This window comes from Rhea pennata, chromosome 10 (assembly GCF_028389875.1).
Source record: "Rhea pennata isolate bPtePen1 chromosome 10, bPtePen1.pri, whole genome shotgun sequence".
NCBI classification, from domain to species: Eukaryota; Metazoa; Chordata; class Aves; order Rheiformes; family Rheidae; genus Rhea; species Rhea pennata.
In genome coordinates, this window is record NC_084672.1 from 23633319 (window position 1) to 23652436 (window position 19118).

The 19118-nt window shown below is 45.6% G+C and overlaps 1 protein-coding gene across 7 annotated transcripts in view; it reads left to right on the forward strand.

The window, feature by feature from the left end:
• The window catches only part of MYO9A (myosin IXA), a 192414-nt gene that overhangs the window by 123641 nt on the left and 49655 nt on the right, over positions 1–19118 (forward strand). For all 7 annotated transcript variants that reach the window (XM_062583530.1, XM_062583529.1, XM_062583531.1 and 4 more), the window contains 4 exons: positions 1399–1533; positions 14787–14908; positions 15609–15750; positions 16264–16459. In XM_062583530.1, coding sequence (XP_062439514.1) covers positions 1399–1533; positions 14787–14908; positions 15609–15750; positions 16264–16459 — 595 coding nt within the window. The remainder of the gene's footprint in view (positions 1–1398; positions 1534–14786; positions 14909–15608; positions 15751–16263; positions 16460–19118) is intronic.

Consider the following 19118-nt stretch of genomic DNA (forward strand, 5'->3'; position numbering starts at 1 on the left):
GGATGCGGTGGGTAAAGTGAAAGTAGAACTAATTCACCAGATCCTGCAATGTTGTGGGACACTTAATGGAACTGGAAAAGAAAACAAACAAAATTTTTTTTTTTAATAATGAACTCCTAGAAGCTACTGGTCCAGGAGGGCTAGAGTGGCAGTAGGTCCCAGAAGAGGTTAGATAACAGGTCCATTCCCATGAACTAAAGGGAGCAAGGAGGTACCTCGGAACCTGATTCGTCTCGTAACAGCGGATGCAAGGAAGGAAACGGGGCCAGGCTTGGATACGTGTCCTCGAGAGGCTTTCCAGCATCCCCGCCGGAGGAGCGATGCTGGTGTGGTCCTTTCTTCCGTTCCCCGTGCAGGAGCTGGGACAGCCGTGCTAGGAGCACGGGGCTCGGGGATGCGCGTCCCTGGGAACCGCGGCTGTGTTCGTTCTGCTGCCCGTACCGCCGCTCCCGCGGCAAATGATAGTCTAATTTGCTAAGGACAGGGGAGGCAGGAAAAGCACGTTTTTTAAATGTGCTCTTTAAAAAAGAGCTTTTGCTTGCTTCGACGGCTCCGTTGCCTAAATCTTGAAATACAAAGGAAACTCTTACTTAGGCGACTGATTTGAGTCCTGCTTCTCAGCAGCGTTGCTGCTGGTTTCATCTGTTTGGGTAAGGCGGGAGGGGCTGTCTCCCGACACCAAAAATCAGCCCCTCGGGATTGTGCTCCTCACTATGTGACATTTGTCTTGCGAGAAGTTTTATTTATTGGAAGAAGTCCCTCGGCAGTTACCTTTCCATTGCTGCATGGCTGCTGTGGTGAAACTTTCTGATCTGTGTTTTATGCAAGCTAGATGTTTGTATTTGCTACTATTTTACTTCCAAACGGACTTACTTGCCTTTATTGCAATGCATTATTTCTGTATCAACCCCTGCAATGCAGGTGTTTCTCTGGCAGCCTTACAGCTGGAGTGTGTTTACTTAGACACCCTGTATTTTACTTTTTAAGCATGTTTCTATAGACTGTCTTCATGGTGTGAGTGTCTTTTTCCAACCCTATCCCCACTTTTCTCTCCGGAGGATAAATACTTTCTTAGAGCCAATAGAATAAGTTGGAACTGGGTTCGGGTTGCCTCAAAGATTACAAGTTGTTTGGCTATAAATAAATACAAATACTCAAAAGGACTTTTATTCTAGAAAAAGGCCATCTGTCCAGATAGCTAAAATTACAAGTTGTCTCTGATTGTAGGTGAAGTCTTCCAGACGGCATAATATTAATAGTTCCAGTAAAAATTAAAAGTCCTCCTGTAAAGTGGATCTAATTCTGCTTGCATGTTTTTGATTATGTACTGCATGCAAATAGCCCATTTATCTCATGTGATTTCTTTCTTCTAATCTGCGTTCTTCCTTTGTCCTACAGACTTTGTCCATCGGCGTACTTGACATTTTTGGCTTTGAAGATTATGAAAATAACAGCTTTGAACAATTCTGCATTAACTTTGCCAATGAGCGCTTACAGCACTACTTTAACCAGCACATCTTTAAACTTGAGCAGGTAGGTCTGTAAATATTTGCTCCGGGATGCCAAGGAGTATCGGCATAAGTTTGTGGCACTGGTGTTCTGTTAATGGTTTTATGTTAAAGAGCATACTGTGAGTTTTTTAAATTTACTATCCACTCTCTTTTCTGATAAATGAGCGCTGTGTAGCACTGTATATGAAGACTCTGAGTGGGTGTCACTTTGCAGTCTTAAAATCACATGCTGTACCGGAGATGACAAAGATACAGACGGCAATTTAGTAGGTAACGCACAATACAAAAGGGCATAATCTCTTCGCTAGGATGGGAAGAGGCGTTTTCAAATATCGTTTGTTATCTAACAACTCCAAACAAGCATGTCAAGAGGACTGTTAAAGGACATGTCGTTCCATGAACGAAGAGCACGCAGTTGGGTTGTAAGGCAGCAGTCTGTCTCCCACGGTGTCCTGTCTCTGACAGCATCTAAGAGCAGATGCCCACGGAAGAATTAAAAAAGTAAATTAAATTAAAAGTACATTGAGCACGATACAGACCTTCAAAAAAATATATATATGTATATATATAAAAAAAAATTGGAGGTCTGGAAATTGTCCCTGTAATTTCTACAGCGTTGGTTTCTCTGCAGCATTTGGAGGATGCTTGCTAGCGCGTGTGACCCTTCTGTGTCAGCACCCTTTTCCTTTCGCAAGAAGGTGGAGTAGAGCTATTCAAAAAGCATGTTATTTCGGTTTTGTGGTTGGCCTTTGTATTCCGGTGCCTCCTGCTTCCATACATGCAGGAAGAAGTCGATGGGAAAACCTGTCTGTGCTTACGGGTCTGCTTCGGCACCAGGTGCCGTAGAAGAGGCAAGCTGAAAGATGCTATGCAAAGGCAATATAGCTATTTTTTTCTAAAATATTGCTGATAGCCTTTCCAGAAGGGACTCGGGACTCTGTTTCACGAGAGTGAACTTGGATGTCATCATCCATAAGGGACTTTGTGTGCTCTGACTGGGATTTCTTAGCAGGTCGGCACTCCTCCCCGGGCCTGGGGTGTGCGCAAAGCTCCCGATTACAGCAGCCTGACGGAAGGAACGCGTCCGTAATTCTCCTTGGACCGTCTTATAGCCAATGACCTAATTAACTTTCTGCTATAAATCTGTCAAGTGCATGAAGTCATTAAAGTCCATATTTTCTCCATGGATGGGATGAGCAGTTGCAGCGGCATGCTGGTGCAAACAGCTTGCTCCTATTCTGAGTGCTGGAGCATGTCATGCAAGAGGAAAATGATCCTATGAAACCTCTGCTAGGGGAAGATATTCTTATCTCTATGTGTTTTGCCTTCTACAAGTTGAAATAAAAAATGTGTGGCTGCCTAAGTGATAATTCTTGGGTGAGGACAGGCATATTTTATGTGGCTTTATGATTTACTTCTGCTTTCTTTGGAGTTATGCTCTACATCTAGAGGAACGGAGCTGCTGAAAACAAAACTGGCGATACGTATTCAGGTTTTGGGACTTCAGGATAGCCCAGCTGGCCCGAAGATTCAACTGCTTTTAATAACAAACTCCAGATTAAGACTGGGCGGTTGATACTGCTTTTCAAAACAGCAAAACATTTCATTTCCAGGACCATAAATTTGTCTGAGATATTTGTAGCTTACAAGGGTTTATTTGATGTCTTTTGTGCAGAAAATCAAGTGACCTTATTGATGAAAATTACCTGAGGGTGCGAGAATCTCAGCAGAGTGTGGGTGTCCTCCTCTGCTTCCAGAGATAGGTTTGTCCTAGCTTTAGACCTTGCAGCAGGCCGAGTTGCTAAAATATCGGGGCATTTCTGCTAAAAGAAAACCCAAATGTAATAAATGGCAAGGATTTTTTTTTTTTTTTTGAAACTATTACTGAATTTGTGGGCAAAGAGTGCTCTATTTAGCAATGATGTAATTGTTGCTGTGACATGCTGTTGATGTTATGGAAACCAGAACGCTTGCCACAAAATGATCTAGCACGGACGTGGTATTATTTTAACCTTTTTTTTTTTTTTTTTGCTCTCCTGATTCCTGGTGAAATACAATAGAATATGCTTTGTGATTATTTTTTTCCTTTTTTTTTCCTCCCCAAAATGTTCTGCCTATACAGACAATGCTATTTCCAGCTGTTTGCAAACAAGCGTCAGAGGCTTCCTCTGACAGCCTGTCTTCAGGCTGCAGCCTCCTATAAATACAGCTGCTCTTGTGCTGTATACTGAGAATCTGTTTGCGACTGAGACAGATTCAAAGAGCTTTGCAATAGCAAACTTCTGTCTTGGAGCCAACCATATGAATAAGGATAACACATCCCTGCATGCTGCTTATAATAAAAATAGGAGCAGAAGGCAAAAAAGGTAAATGCTAAAGTTCTGCCTTGAACAAAGACAAGTATTAATGTGTCTCTGCTATTTTTTTTTAAACCAACTGTTCTGCATTACTGCAGACTTAGCTAGTGATGATTCATGATATGTGGGAATATAGTTCACCGGACACGAGAAACAGTACAGGAGAGAGGTGCGCTAGTCGGACTGCAAAGCCCAGGCTCATAAATTCTCGTGTACCTGCATTGCCCCGCTCCTGGCTTCAGAGCTCTTGTGACTTATTTATGGCTTGAAAGCCTGTTATTGCCCGGGAATGACTTAAATGCAGCCCGCCTCATCGTTTAGGGAGGCTTTCTCTTTCCGGCGCAGCTCCCTCGAGGCAGGATTGCTGGGTGGAGGATGGGAGAGGGGCTGCACCCCGGCGCTGGTGGCAGCTCTGGTAGGCGATGCCCGGCGTGATGCTTGGTCTGAGGGACAGCAGACCCAAGGGTCCTGTCTTTCAGTGGGCCAACTGCAAAGTGCTGCATGGTCTCATCCTTGTATCGGGCTGGCAAGACCCCAATTTAAGGCAAGACCTACCCATTGCTTTTTGACTAGTTAGCTGCTGTCAAAACATACTTCACGCATCTGGGATGATTATCTGTCTCCATAGCTGCATCCTCTCCACGGGGGCTCCTCTGCGAAGCAAATAAGCGCAGTGCTGCTGTGCCATTCAGATGATGCTCAGGTGCTGCTGTGATAGGAAAATGTGCCCTCGGTGACCCTGCTTGAGCAAGGGGTTGGACTAGATGATGTCCGGAGGTCCCTTCCAAGCTCAGCCATGCTGTGATTCATGCATTTCTGCATTGCAACAGGCTTTTTTTTTTCTTATTATTATTTTTATTTCCTCTTTACAATTCACAGCACGGCATAACAACATGAAATAACTGCTGGGTACAAAATTCAACTCGGGAGGCTTCTGATAAGAGAAGCAGCATTGTAAGAGTTTCCCCTCCGTGCTGAGTTTCTTTGAGTTAGAGGGATGGGAACGCTGATTTTTGCCTCTGCCCGTGTTGCCTGCTGTTCTGATAATTCGTGTTTATATTGAAATGGTCCCCAAACTCTGTGTTCGATTTCGGTCATCTCCCACGCCTCTCCTCGGACCGCTTTCTGACAGTCGTCTTTGTGATCAACCCGCCCTGCTTTTCCTGTTTTCGCCTGGCTCTTTGGAAAGTTTAAAAGCAGCTCTGTAGCCTTCTGTTTCACAGACCTTGCTGTTCAAAGCGCTTTTCCTCCTCGCTTTATACATAGCAGCAGCCTCCGTTTGCATGCCCAGTTTCGACCTCGAGGACGTTCTTTTATTGATTTAAGAGCAGATGGATAATAAAATAAAATCTAGAACCTGATCAGCTGGCATCTGCTCGGGTGTTGAGCAAAGTCTTTATTTTATGCCTTGTGCCCTGGTGAGCTCGATGCTCTGCAAACTGGCTCAGCTCAGTCCGTTCACGGGTAAAAACTTAATTTCATAAAGATAACATGCCCTACAAAATGTTTGCACGGTCATCTATAGCTCTGTAAATATTTACAGAGCTGCCCAGGTTTTACTGTTCCTGTGTAATAGGTGGAAAAATCTCTCAACCTGGGCCAGCGCGGAGACTCTGAAATCATAAATTTGCTCGTTGGGGCGAGTGAACTAAAAAAAAAAAAATGCAGCGGTTTGTGCCAGGGAGTGGTGATATGTGGCTTCACCTGTGAGACAGTTATTACCTGCTGTATTTTAAAGGGTGTTGCATATGCAGGATTTCTAACTCCACGCTGCTCCATCTTCCAGTAGCCTACCAGGTGCGTAGAGAAAATAAAGCGACGTTATGAAAAGGAGGATTTTCTTCTGTTGCACAGAGCATCTTTTCCCTTCTCTATTTCCTCAATCCATTTAGGCACATTTTATCTTTATCAGTGCCGAAGATGAAAGACGAGCCTTAGAAGTCAGCCGTGGAGTATTGTAAGGCTTGGTTTGAATTTCTGTTTGAGTTGGAGACGAGATAGCGAGCGCTTTTTGGAAAATGCTTTAGTCAGCTGTATCCCACATGACGTGCAGAGAAATAACAAACTGCAGAAGTTATTGATTTATTATTTGGAAATACGCCATTGCACATAACTCGCATTAAAAAAAAAAAAAAAAAAAAGAAGAGCGTATAGTTGCTTAAACGTTGTCTTTAGACTAAAAAGATTTCAAGCTGCATGATGGAAATAAAGCGTGACTGCCGTTGTTATCGGCCCCCGCCGCTGTTTGCTTTGGCCCTTTTCCTCTGGGGGTTGTGGAGTTAAAGGGAAAAGGGAGATTATAGGCTAGGACGGGATTGCGGAAAGGCTTCGTTCGCCTTCGTCCTGTTACCAGGTCGCTCGGAGCAATGAATACATGCCCGAGACAGAGTGGAAAAAATACACTAAAAGTCTTGTTAAATCTACATATTGACATCTTAAGGAGGTGTCTTGGAAAACGCAGCGAGCTGTTGTTAGAAAATACTGGGGAACGCTCTCCTGATGTGAGGCGCCGGCGTAACGGGTTCAGAGTTTCTGCGTTTTTTGTGTATCGGGTTTAGCTACCTGTAAAATAGACAGGTTGAGTTTTGGATTTGTTTTTTGTTGTTTTTTGATCCCCTGACTTTTGCCTCCAGCTCGATTTAGCGAGGTGCTACGTCTGCGAAGCCCACTAGGACCCCTGCTTTCGGGCAGCTAGCCTAATCGCAGCCGACGGCCTGAGACTCTTAAGACGAATACTCCTATTTGCCTTTGGGGAACGCGTTGTAGTCACATTTTGCGTTTGGTCAAGCCCGTGGGTTATCCCGTACCTTGTAGCTGCACGATTTTAAGATGCAAGTCCATCTTTTGAGTCAGAGAGCGCGGTACAGGGAGAACTGACTTGGGCGATGGTCAACCAAGGGGCCATGCTTTTTAGGGAAAAAAATATATATATAACTGCTAGAGATGAAATATTTGGGCAAAAAGCTGATGAGCCCAATAGGCGCTTCTAGCGTGTGGATGTCTCTGCTTCATGCTGCTCGTGGCTCTTGGGCAGCGTGTTTTCTGGAGTGCTTTTTCAGGTGGTTTGAAGAGTGTCTGCTGTAATAAGTCGCCGCACCTCTTGCAGTAGTGGCTCATAGGTGTTCTGCTGGAGAAATGAAGAACCTTGCATTGAGCAAAATCGAATCCTACAAACGTTACCCAGTTTGTCTTGGCAACGGCGAGCCTTGGCTTCTGCCCTCGCCTCTTCTGAAGGTTTTGGGGCAAACCAAGGCAAACTTCACCGGGTGTCCAGTAACTGCATTCCTCAACTTTGTGCTTCCGACTTTGAGACCGTTCGCTCTATTTGGCCGCAGTGCCAAGCCCTTGGCTAACGAGACCTGGGGTCCGGAGCTACAACAAGCAGAATGAAAATCTTGCATCAAGGTGGCTCTCTAGGCTGACGATCCCTCCGCCCATAACCTTGCTGTAACAAGGGGCGTAATCCATAAGAGACGTTATTGCATGCGGCGAAGAGGAGAATAGGAAAGATGAGAGCTGGAGCTCTAGTTTTAGTCTTGCTCTGCATCGGTTCCTTAAATAGTTTCTCTGGCTTTGAACACTGAGACAGAGCTGAAATTTTCATCTGTGCAGGCTAAAGCTGATGGGCGGCCGGCCGCTGCCTCCAGGGGCTCCGCAGCAGCGGCTGAATAAGGTCGAATCCTGTTCCCTGGAGCAGCTGTTGCAAATTGCTCCGACTTGCCGCTTTCCGAGCGGCCACCGAAATAGCAACGTCAAAGGCGAAGGAGCTGCAACGCAGCGCTTCTGGGTCCAAGCCAGCTGCCAACGTTCAGCAAGCGTTTTGAAAGCCTAACGAGTTGCACGTGCCGTATTTGTCACCCGCTGATGATTGCTGCCTGGTTTCCTCCCGCCGGGAAAAACAGATACCATCCAGCGACGGCTAAATATAATGTCTTTCAATTATTTGGTCTCTACTTTCTATTTTTCGATGCAAAAAGGTATCCCCCTGTCCCACCCGCAGTGACAACGAATAGACTTTGAAATAAGGCTGATTTTTGAGTTCTTGCACAGTTAGAGGGGAACAAAACCTTTTAGATAAAAATATCAAAGTCTGGGGAATGTTTTAACCATAGAATTGTCAGGGATTGCGGAGTGATCGATTTTTAATAGCATTGTCAACATCTGAATAACTTCCTTGCTAGGGTCTTCTCAAGCTCCAGCTGATGCTCTCTCTTCTGGTGGCTCCAGCGGTATTAGACACCCGCTGCCCTTGCAGTGGCTTTTCCCGTTTTTTGTTGCAACGCTACAGATTTATGCAAAGAAATGCAGCCGCAGCCTGAGCACCTGAGAGGTCTCCTCCCTAAAATGCCGTTTTTATGAACCTTGCAACTACCCCCAGGTCCTGAGCCGAGCAAAGACGAGCGAGGGTCTTCTCCCTGCGTCCCACCACCAGTTGCTGTTCCCTTTGTCTTTCTCAGAAGCTTGGAAAAGTGGGTGAAAATCGCGTTGTAACTGAGGGCTCCTGCGCTTTCTGAATCGAAAATAGCACTTACGAAACCGGAGGGTGCCAGACGCTCTGCTCTGGACTCAGCAGGTTAATCCATTTCCATGCTCTAGTGCTGGCTTCTTCTCTTCCTCACTCTCTCATGGAGTGTTCATGTTGCTTTCTCTTTCTTTTTTTTTTTTTCTTTTTTGTCCTTTTTTTTTTCTTTTGCTTGAATCAGGAGTGCCATTATTCTGCCACCATCCTTTTGACTTGTTCTCCTTGATGTAGCTCAAAAGCAAACCAGCGAACAAAGCAGGCAACAACACACCAGGCTGCAGTATAGCAGTCCAGGCTGATGCAATCTCCTTTTGCTACACCAGGCAATTTAAGGTCAAAATTATCCCCTTGCCCAGCAGTTCACAACCATCGCAATTTTTTCTGCTCTCTGCCTTTTCCCCTATCTAAATACCCAGCTGCCTGCCTTCACCTGCAGCTTCGGGAAAGTCCGACCGGGCAGCTCTCAGAGCCGTGGGACCTCTTGGTGTTCAGCCAAAGGCCGTGCTAAAAGATTGAGAGCTTTATAGCTGAAAACTGGGCACCTCGGATGTCTCGCAGAGGGACGCTCAGCCCTGCAGCCCGTGCTGGCACCAGCACGTTGGGGACGTCAGCTCGCCGTTCTGCTGGCGAAGGGCGACCGGAAAGCTGGTGAGTGTGGTCTAGGTCAGTCAGGACCTAGTTTAAAGTAATTTTTAGAGAGTTGATACTCCATTCTTTCCCAGAAGGTTTATCAATATAGCGTATTTTGTCCTAATTTTTGAATTGAGCAACTTGAGATGTTGTTTGGATGTTTTGGTCCACCTGAATCTGAAAGGTCAGCAGTAGGTTGTTGCACAGATGTCGGGTGCAACATATAGCCCTGGGTTTAGTGCCTCTAAGCTTGTATTTGTGAAAGCTGCTATCGAAGGTAATAAGAGTTGACTTGCTTGTTAGATTTTTAAGGAAGAGCTGGGGAAATAGGCTAAGAATGAGAAGAGGAATGAAAATAGTTCACTACTTACTCTCACTCTGTCTTGAATTTTTAGGAAAAATACATTTATAGAGAACGTGGCAATGCCTGGCTATAGATAGCATGGAAGTGCACCGTGTGTCACCATAAAATGTAGGTACTGGATTAAGTGAGGAGTTTTGGAGCAGTTTGTAATGCCTGCGTTATAACCTTGTTCCCACGTGGAGCTACTCTAGAAGAACTATTTTCTACTGATTTCCCGCTTTATTGTGGGAATTTTCGTGCATAAACAAGGCCTTCATATGCCTCGGTGGGAAAAGTTGTGAGATAACAAGCTCTGGCGGATCAAGTCCTGGAGCTTATCTGGCTCCATCTGGGAAGGAAGCGAATGAGTCGGTGGGGTTTTTTTTTTCCTCCACTGCAGCGATTTATTCGAGCGCTTCTGAAGCTGGGACTTTTGTGGGAGACACGGAAAAGCCCGTGTTTAATTTGCATGCAATTCCATGCAAATAATTGAGAACTGATTTTTAGTTTATGTTTCATTCTCTATATGCTTGAATTTTATTTTGTTTTTGTTTTTTCTTTTGGATATAGGGAAAAACTCTACTTAGATTAGACTGGAACAGACACAGATTAGACCAGGCACAGATTAAGCTCCAGTCAAATGGACTCTGCCTGCTGCAAGTTGTTACTGGTAGGTCACCCTCTCGGGGTGAATATACATGTGCAGACGGTGCTTCCCAGCAGCAGTCTGCTTCCTGGAAGATGCTGCTGGGCTTGGGGATATTTTCCATCAGTCAGGATATATCAACCTTTAATTGTGTGGCGGATCAAAGAATATTTCTATTTGGTTTAACATCTAAATAAAGGCCCGAGGGCAGTTAAAGGAGCCGATGCAGCCTGTTCTCTCAAGGCGACGGTACTCGTTTCTCCGCATGTTGAGCTATAAAAGCACAGAAGTCTCGCGTTCATGGCGGGTAGGCTTCCCTCCGTTCTTGCATCCCAGTTGGGAGTATTTTTCCTACATTCAGTGTGTGTGTGTATATATCAAATATATATATATTTATATATATGTATATATTTATTTGATATCAGAAAAGATTTCAATGTGCAGGTTCTAAGCACATCCGTTTCAAAGTCTGGACCCACGTTATTTATTTATTTATTTATTTTAATGCTTGAACATCACTAATTGTTTCCTGTCATAGCATTCGGGTCAGCGGAGGCATTGCAATTCATATTAGCTTGAAAAGGTGCAGTGGAAGCAAGCAGAAGTCTGAATAAAACTGTCCTTTCGTATGAAACACCCCCTTGCCTTGCCCCATCTTTCCAAATAGTGAAGCGTGTGTGTGTGTGTGTATATATATATTTTTTTTCTTTTCTTTTCTTAGCAAGGGGTAAGATGAAGTCACTCACCCCCTTGTCTCCTGAGCTCCAACCGAATCGACATTCCACACTCCTGCTGCCCTGGCGAGGCTAGCAAACACACGGACGCAGCTGCGGCAGTGAGGCTCTGCTCTTGTCCGTTCAGCTAACGTCACTTGAGAAGTTACTGTAGTTGTGCCAGCAGAGCAACTCCCCTTCTTGGCATATGTTGCATGTCCTTGAGGAGGTCCTGCCAGCATAATCAGGCCAGCGTGGTCAGAGCAGCGAGGATGTTTGTGTGCTAATTTGGAAGGCGTTATTCTGCTTGTGGCTGCTATGTAGGTCATCTGGGGAGCAGTTGGTAGCTCCTCACCCTGCATAGTTGGAGGAGAATATTGAGCTGGTGGACCCTGAGGGACCTGAATGAATTGTCATGGATTATTTTGGAATTATTGTGGAATATTTGGGCTCGTCACTCGGTTCCTCGGGTCCGGTGCTGTGTTTGGGAGCTTAGCGCACAGCCAAAACACAGCTCTTTCCTCCCACGCAATTGCACTGCTCCACCTTCTGTCTGCAGTAACCCAAGTTCCCCCCCCCCCCCAGAAGTGGGAAGAGTAAGGCAGCATGTTTTTGGAAGTAAGGAGGCCAAAAATAGGAATCTGTGATCTTTACTGGACTAGAAGCTTTGCAGATACTAGTGTAATGTCAATGGTATGATTCTTTATAACATTGGTTCATTGTCAGAGGTCCCAGGATAGGTGTGTCTCTGTCAAAAAGTTGTTTTTGCCAATAACATTTTGCCTGCGGAACTGATATAATCTGTGCCAGCAAAAGCACTCTGACCTGTATTTTCATATTTCAAGAGTTTGTCAGAAAGATTGCAAGCCCTTTCCAGCGCAGACCGTATCTCAGAGTGCTGAGAAACGAGTTCCAGTGAACCCTGCCAAGAGAGCTAAATTATTGCCTCCCTCCTTCCAAGTTACTGCCCTCAGCGCATTAGTCTTCACACACGTGTTTCTGTCCCAGATTTCAGAATAACATGTTTAGATGACATCCGTGCATTTTACTCCATCAAGTAGGATGGTACGAGGTTCCCTTAGCTCTTCAGGGAGTCGGTCAGGGCTTGGATTTGGTGTGTAAAAAGTGAGATTTGTCTTTCTGTAGTTGCATCTCTGTGGTGGTTGAAAGGTCACTTCCAGCTGCTGGGCCAGGGCTGAAAGCTGCAGATGTTCTTTGAGGGACTGAGCATCTCCTTGCTGCTGGTATGGACAAAAATATGAGAATTTCTGCCCCAGCGCTGATTGCTCCTCAGCCACTGTCAGATGTGTCTCCAGTTTCACGATCAGGAAAGATGACAGGTGTCTCCTGTAATTCCTCGTTTTCCCCAAATGGCCTTAGCCTCTTCTGACCGGTTCACCTGGGTCCAAGCTCCTGTGTTTGTGTGGCTGTCCGGCGGAGCCTTGTTCGTGCTTTTCCAAAGCTCTGTACTCCTAGGGAACGTGCGGGGAGTGCTGCTGCCTTGCAAGACCTTTCCTCTAGTCCTTCCCCATGGCTGCTCCTCAACAAGTCCCACGCCGCAGGGCGCTGCGCGCACAGGGACCACGTTGGGAAGGAGCGACCTCACGAGTCGTCGCCTGCTGCTGAGAAACCAGGGCAGGGGCTGTAACGCCGGGCAGGGGGTAAGAGCGGCCAAGCGGGCTGGCAGTTCGACAGCCCCTGGGAGACTCGAGAGAACGGGTCCGAGGAACTCCGTTGCGCGAAGGCGCGCTGCTCTGCGGTAGCTGGTTGGAGCTCAGTATTAAGGAGGTCTTAAGAGAGGCTTCCAAATTAATCGAGGAGTTGTTTCAGAAGGGCTTTTTTAGAATGGGGTGCGGTGATGTAAAAGTGGTCTTAAACCTCCAAAGAAGGGGGAAGTTTCTTGTCTGTAAAATAACTCCCTTTTTATTCAACTTATTTATAAGCTGATTGAATTAAGAAATATTAACCCTTGGTTTGAGAGTTCCTTTCTGCTTAAATGGCTTATTGCTGTTATCTTACACTTGTCTTCATCTTACTGCATTTATTAAACAAAAACCTCACATTCTTTAGATATAATTCCATAAAAATTGAAGTGCTCTGCGAGGACCATCAAAGGCTGCACAGACTTGAGTACCCGGCTCAGGAATGAAGGAATATTCGAAAGTAACTTTCAAAACCGTGTCCTAAATTCTGCGGAAAGACAGTCATTACAGGATGGAAGATAAAGAACTGAAAGCTTACTCGGTTGAGTTTAACATATACATACGGGCAGCAATGAGTTTACCCTACAGCTGCTGCTTTTGTACGTACAGCTCCCGCTGCGTTCTGCAGACTAGTAAAGATGAAGCAATTATATTCGTTGATCACAAAGTCGGAGTTATTTCTCCTGGACTGCGGTTCTTTCTAAAGACGAGCAAACTGATAACCGGAAAAATGTTAGGAAGAAAGTTAGAAGGAACGGGAACCATTTTGCACTGACCCTTTAGAAGAATTATTCTGGAAGAGTCACTGTTGCGTGCGCACTTGCCTTAAAATGAGAGCATTCATGAGTTATCATGGTAAAAGTTACTCTGTGATTGTAAAGATGATTGTATTTTGGGGGAAATTAAAAAAAAAAGTGTAAAGCTCCCAACATGCCAAGACAAGTAGTTCAGAAGTGGTCGTGATAAAAACTAGATGAGTTAAAAATAATAGTAATTTTTTACCAAAGGGCCCCGTAATTGAAGCCAGCTGGCCACAGTAGTGCTTAGTGGTAAGTGCTGTCACTCATCTGGATCTTTGAGCAGCTTCATTTGGGGTTTTGATGATCAAAAAAACCTCTTCCTTGTTACTTTTCCTCTCTCCTTCCCTTCTCGGAGCACCAAAAGCCGGTGGGCAGAGGAAGAAGTAGGAATGCGCTGGGACCCCTTTGCTTAGATCATCCAACTCTAATAATTATTATTATTTTTATAATAATTTGGGAATAATTTTTTTTCCTCTTCAACTCTCCCATCAACAAATGTCTTTAAATCAGAGAAAGGAAACTCCGACTTGGACCGACGCGGCTTTGGCAACGCGGGGAGTACCGCGCGCTTCCCGGGTCGCTGTTAAGGCAGAGCGAGCCGCAAGCAGTTGCGCAAAAGCCTGCGACGAAGCTTGTGGTTTTTATATAAAACGGACCAAACGCAGTTGTTTCTGCAGCAGACGTCTCGAGGGCGTTCGTTCGAAAGCCCGGCGAAGGAGAAACCTTTTGCGAAAGAGCGAGGCTCGGGGCAGCTTTAGGGAAAAGGAGAATAGCCGGCTCCCCCCGCCGGCGGCGCGAACGTGAGTGCTGAGCCGCATCCTGCCGTGCCATGCGGTGCCCTGGCTCGGCCCGCGCTGGGGCCGTGTGCCAGCACCAGCCGTTGATCCTGGTGGACGGCTAAGCGTGGAGCCCGGCGAAGCAAGAAAGGGCGTTGCACTGGGATATTTTTGTTGTTGTTTTTTTTTTTTCTTCCCACGTAAATAATTGGATGTATTCCCCCACCGTTTTCTTTCATTGTGCGTCTAAATGTCTTAGTTCCCTGCTAAATGTCTTAGTTCCCTGATGGTTCTGCAAGTAACTTGCAAATTTTTTGCAAATTCTGCAAAAAAACGCTTCAAAAGCAAGTCAGAAAAGAGAAGGCAAGGAAGAGCATCACGTGCATATGTGTGTTGGGTGGGTAGGAGCTCCAGTCTGGCTCGGTGAGGAGAAAAAAAATTTGGCGGCATGTTATCAGAAGGACCGTTCATTTTGGCGTAGCGTTTTTTCTGAATCCCTTTGGTCTTTGCCTTTTTTTGCTCTTCCTTTGAAGCCCAGGTGCTTGAAGCTGCGCTGCTAGCTCTCACGTGGAACTACCTAAAAAAAAGGCATTTGACGCTTTTGGGATCCATGTTTCCTTCCATTTCTTCTTTCTATTACTTAAAATGATTTTTTTTCTTTCTTTCGCAAAGCTTCTGCATATTGTTATGCTTGCACTAAGTACTACTGCAATATCTGTGATGGGTTTTTCTTTCTTTTTTCTTTTCTTTTATTTTTTTATTTTTTTTTTCCTTTTTTTCCTTAGGAGGAGTACAGAGCAGAAGGAATTAGCTGGCACAACATAGACTACATAGACAACTCCAGCTGCATAAACCTCATTAGCAAGAAGCCAACGGGCCTGCTCCATCTGCTGGATGAGGAAAGCAAGTAAGTGGATGTAGGGAGCCGCAAGGATTTTTTTTCCACCACCCCCTCCTCTTAAATTTACCCTGGAAGCAGAGCGGGAGGATGAGCATCCCAAAGGGGCAGAATTCCCTCCACGCAGCAGATGAAAGATCTTTCTGCCGAGGGTCCCGGATCAACGCGGAGGGCTGCGCAATTTGGCAAAGTCCCCGAATGGCTGTCGGGGTAGAATTTTATTTCTAAAATCTCAGCGTTTTGATTTATTTTAAGTAACTAGGCGAAACTGGGAAGCATACCCACAAGCGGCAGAAGATTTGCATGAAGCTTAAGGATGAAGAATTGGCTTTCTCCTGGCAAACTGCTGTGCTTAAGCTCCCCTCGTTCCTCCGTCTGTCTGTCTGTCCCCGTATTTTTTTCCCTCTTCCTCTTGTACACCAGGTTCAGTTGGGTAATACCTGAAATAGGTATTATTTCCTAAATATAAGAATATCCCATAGATGTAGAGCTGATCATATGAGCTCATATATGTGTATTTATATATTTGTATGTATATATGAGTGTTTGACAGCATAGTTCAGATTAGTATTTGTTTAATATGGGCAGGCACAGAAGTAGAAGCTCAGAATATCTCTATTTTGCCATTTGTGGTTGTCAGTAAATAGACGTGGAGGTTTTATTCCCTTGCGTTCACAACTGTCTTCTTTTTCCCCCCCTTTCTCATCAGTTTTCCCCAAGCCACGAACCAGACGCTGCTGGACAAGTTCAAGCGGCAGCACGAAGGCAACTCCTACATCGAGTTTCCAGCGGTCATGGAACCGGCTTTCATCATCAAGCACTACGCGGGCAAAGTGAAGTACGGAGTGAAGGTCCGTCACCACTTTAATGTAAAATATGATTGTAAAAAAATACGAATCGTAAAACATTATGATTAGGAAACGACGTACCATGGGCTCTATGGAGATGGGGTGCTGCGTGGAGGAGGACTTAGCTAGAGGAAATGAGGTGGTGATTGGGAGAGGAAGGTTTGGTGAAAAGTTTGGCCTTTTTTGGCCCGTTTTCCCCCTTTCCTCTTTCTTCTGGTTACGTAAGCATTGGTCTCCTGCTAGTTGACATAGGTGCTTTTGAAAATCCCATGCGAGTTATTTCAAAGCTGACCCCGTTTATCTTCCCGCCGACTGCATTGCTAGCAGAAGGACTCGGGGGGGTGAAGACGCGCTTGCGGGCGAGCCCACCTTGGTGTATTTGTGGCTGCGGGTTTGCAGCTGTGGTTTTGATACCGTCGTCACGCGTGGCAGGCCTGAGCCTTGGCTGTTGGACGCGTCCAGATCCACCTCGGTCTCTCTTGCCCATCTTTTCTCCCCCTTCCCTTCTCTCCCTAGGATTTCCGCGAGAAAAACACGGACCACATGAGGCCAGACATTGTCGCTCTCCTGAGAAGCAGCAAAAACGCCTTCATCTGCGGGATGATAGGGATCGACCCGGTGGCCGTGTTCCGCTGGGCGGTCCTCAGGGCATTTTTCAGGGCAGTGGTGGCTTTCAGGGAGGCCGGAAAACGATACGTCGAGAAGAAAACCGGTAAGCGCGCCCATCTCCTAATCTTAACGCGAGTTTTTTCAGCAGTGCTATTGATCTAGCATGTTACTACGGTATTTTAAATAGCCAGTCTGACTTATTGATGTGCTCCTGTTCCTAAGAATCTATGTAAAAAAAAAATCAATTGAAGTGTACAGATTTCCAATATCCGAAAGCACAGTGCACTGCGGTAACGTTTCCAGCTCCATTTGCAGTAGATTTTTAGCACGCTGTAACAAGTGATTTTCATTTTCCTGCTGTTTTAACTTCTCCGTTGCGTAGGACCCAAGCATAGGCGACCTTGTGCGATTTACATAGAAGCACAAAAATCACCCAGCAAAAAAGACAAATTATTTTTAGCGAGGAATTCCTGATCTGTTAGGGCTACGTCTCGGAAAAAACATACTAATTCGTCTCTGCGGTCTTTCGAGCTGTTAGCCCTCTTAAGCTGAAAGAGCGTGTCCCTCATCCAGCATAATTCATTGCTACGCAGTCATCTAGAACGGCCTCGCCGTCCGTGCGGAGCGCAGGGGCGTTAAATTAAAGGAAAGCAGCGGTGCATCATCATGCTGTGGCAGGCAATGCTTGGCTACGCTTCTAGAGCATTTCTCTGCATAAAGCAATTTTGGGGCAGACAGGTACAAGCTCTTCCTAGTAATTCCCGGGCACAAGAGGGCTTGAAATTCGTGATGAAATTAAAGCATCAGCAGGGAGAACGGCGGCTAAGGTAAAATTTAAGCGCAGGGCCACCGCCATCGTTTTTAATCGGAAGCGTCCGGAGCTGTGCGTCAGGAGAGCCGAGGACGCGGGGACGAAGAGCGTGGAAGACAGTGCAAGCGGAAAGAATGATTTCCCGGTCCGCTGAGAATAAACCAGGAACAGTTGGCTTGGAAAATCCATATTTGCCTTTTCTTTGTGTTAGTTTTTGACTCTCATAAATTGTGGCTGGAGAGTGGGCTGCGCTAAAGCAAGCTGCTCGAGGAGATTAAAAAAAATATATCTGTCGGGTCTCCGCAAGCGGGAGCCTCCCGCCCTGCTGCTTTCGAGCCCTGCTTCGCCTCGGCGGCCTTCTGCGGTCGCGCCTGCTGCGTTGGCGCCCGGCGGTGCTGGCTGCCCGCTTCTCCTCCCTCGATTTTTTGCCTTTTTTGCACTCTTTTTTTTTTCTTTTTTTTTTAAAAAAAAAAAAAAAAAAAAAAGCCTGGTGCGCTGGCGCTGCCTATAAAACGAGAGCGAAGCCCCACGCTGCAGGTAGGTTTGTTTTGGCTGCTGAGACCTCGTGCCCAGCCCCTGTTCAGTTGTACAAATCAAGGCAAAACTTGGCTGTGCCCCCTGTCTCCAAAATGATTTTCTTCTTTTCTTCTTAATTAAAAAAAAAAAAAAGGCTTTAACTAGCCCGATTTGAATGCCTCAGAGGACGTGGACCTGGAACTCATGACAAAATTGTGGTAGATTAGCTAAGAGTAGCTTCACACCATGCATTTATGCCCGGTGTCCTTTTGTGCAAGCGTGCATTCATGAATTTCATAGTTTTCCAGAAGGCACGTTTCCAGTTATTGATTTCTGAAGTCCTGTCTGCTTCTGCTTCGATCCATCAGACAGGTGTTAACTAAAAGGCGGAAAAATGCCTGGAACGTGCATTTTTCTTTTTTCTTTCTTTAAAGTCTCTTTGCATTCTTTTGCATTAGACCCAGGTTGATACACGCTGCTTTTACCTGTCTGAAGGCCTGTTTGAGTTACACTTGTGATACCGAACTGAGCTTTTCATGACAAATCTTTAGCTGGCATCTAACAAGCTTTGCAAAAATTACCTTTTTTTTTTTTTTTCCCTTCCTTCCCCCATACTACTTTCAATTCTGTCCTTGCCTATGCCGGTAGTGCAAACTAGTGCTACGAGCATCTCTGTGCTCTGCTTCAGCAGTGCTGGTGTGGGGCTAATCAGCGTCGCTTACTGCAGGCATTTGGCACTCTTCTTTTTTTGTTTTATTTTTATTTTTCATTTTTGCGCTCCTACTATTCCTGCAGTGCAGCTTTTTAGCCCTGGCGTGGTTGTCCGCCGTAACTTTGAGGCGCACGGAAGCAAAGCGGTGCCACGTTGTGGGTTTTGCTTGGCTCCGTGGCTCTTCTGCCCGTGAGATTCCTCTTACGATGCTGCCTCCCTTATTGGGTTTATCTGGGAGGACAAGTTGCTGCACGTTTGAATTTGATTGGGTTTTGATGAACTTTGATTAAAGGAACATTATCAAGGCTTTGGGGAAATAAATTTGGCTGACTGTTGTCTTTGCAGCCGGTTATGGTATCAGGATGAATTTCTTATGCAAACAGTCCTAATAACCCTGGTGAAAACTTAGAACTGGTACAGTTCCTATAAACTACGCTCTTGAAACTGGGAGCTTTCTGCCGCGTTTTTGGTGTCATTTTACAGAGCAGGACGTGAACCCGGCTCCTAGCGCTGATGAAGGGGTCACGCTCAAAAAATCCCATCAGCTTGGGCAGGATTCCCCAAACTAGGCACCAAAATAACCCTAAGAAATTAATATTAAGAGGGGAAAAAAACAATATTTGGCAAATAAAGGCAAAAATGGAAAACTAATCTTGCATCGAGCAGTACAAAGCGATGTTAACGTGAGGAAGACGATGCTTGACAGTGTTCCTCTGTGAAGTT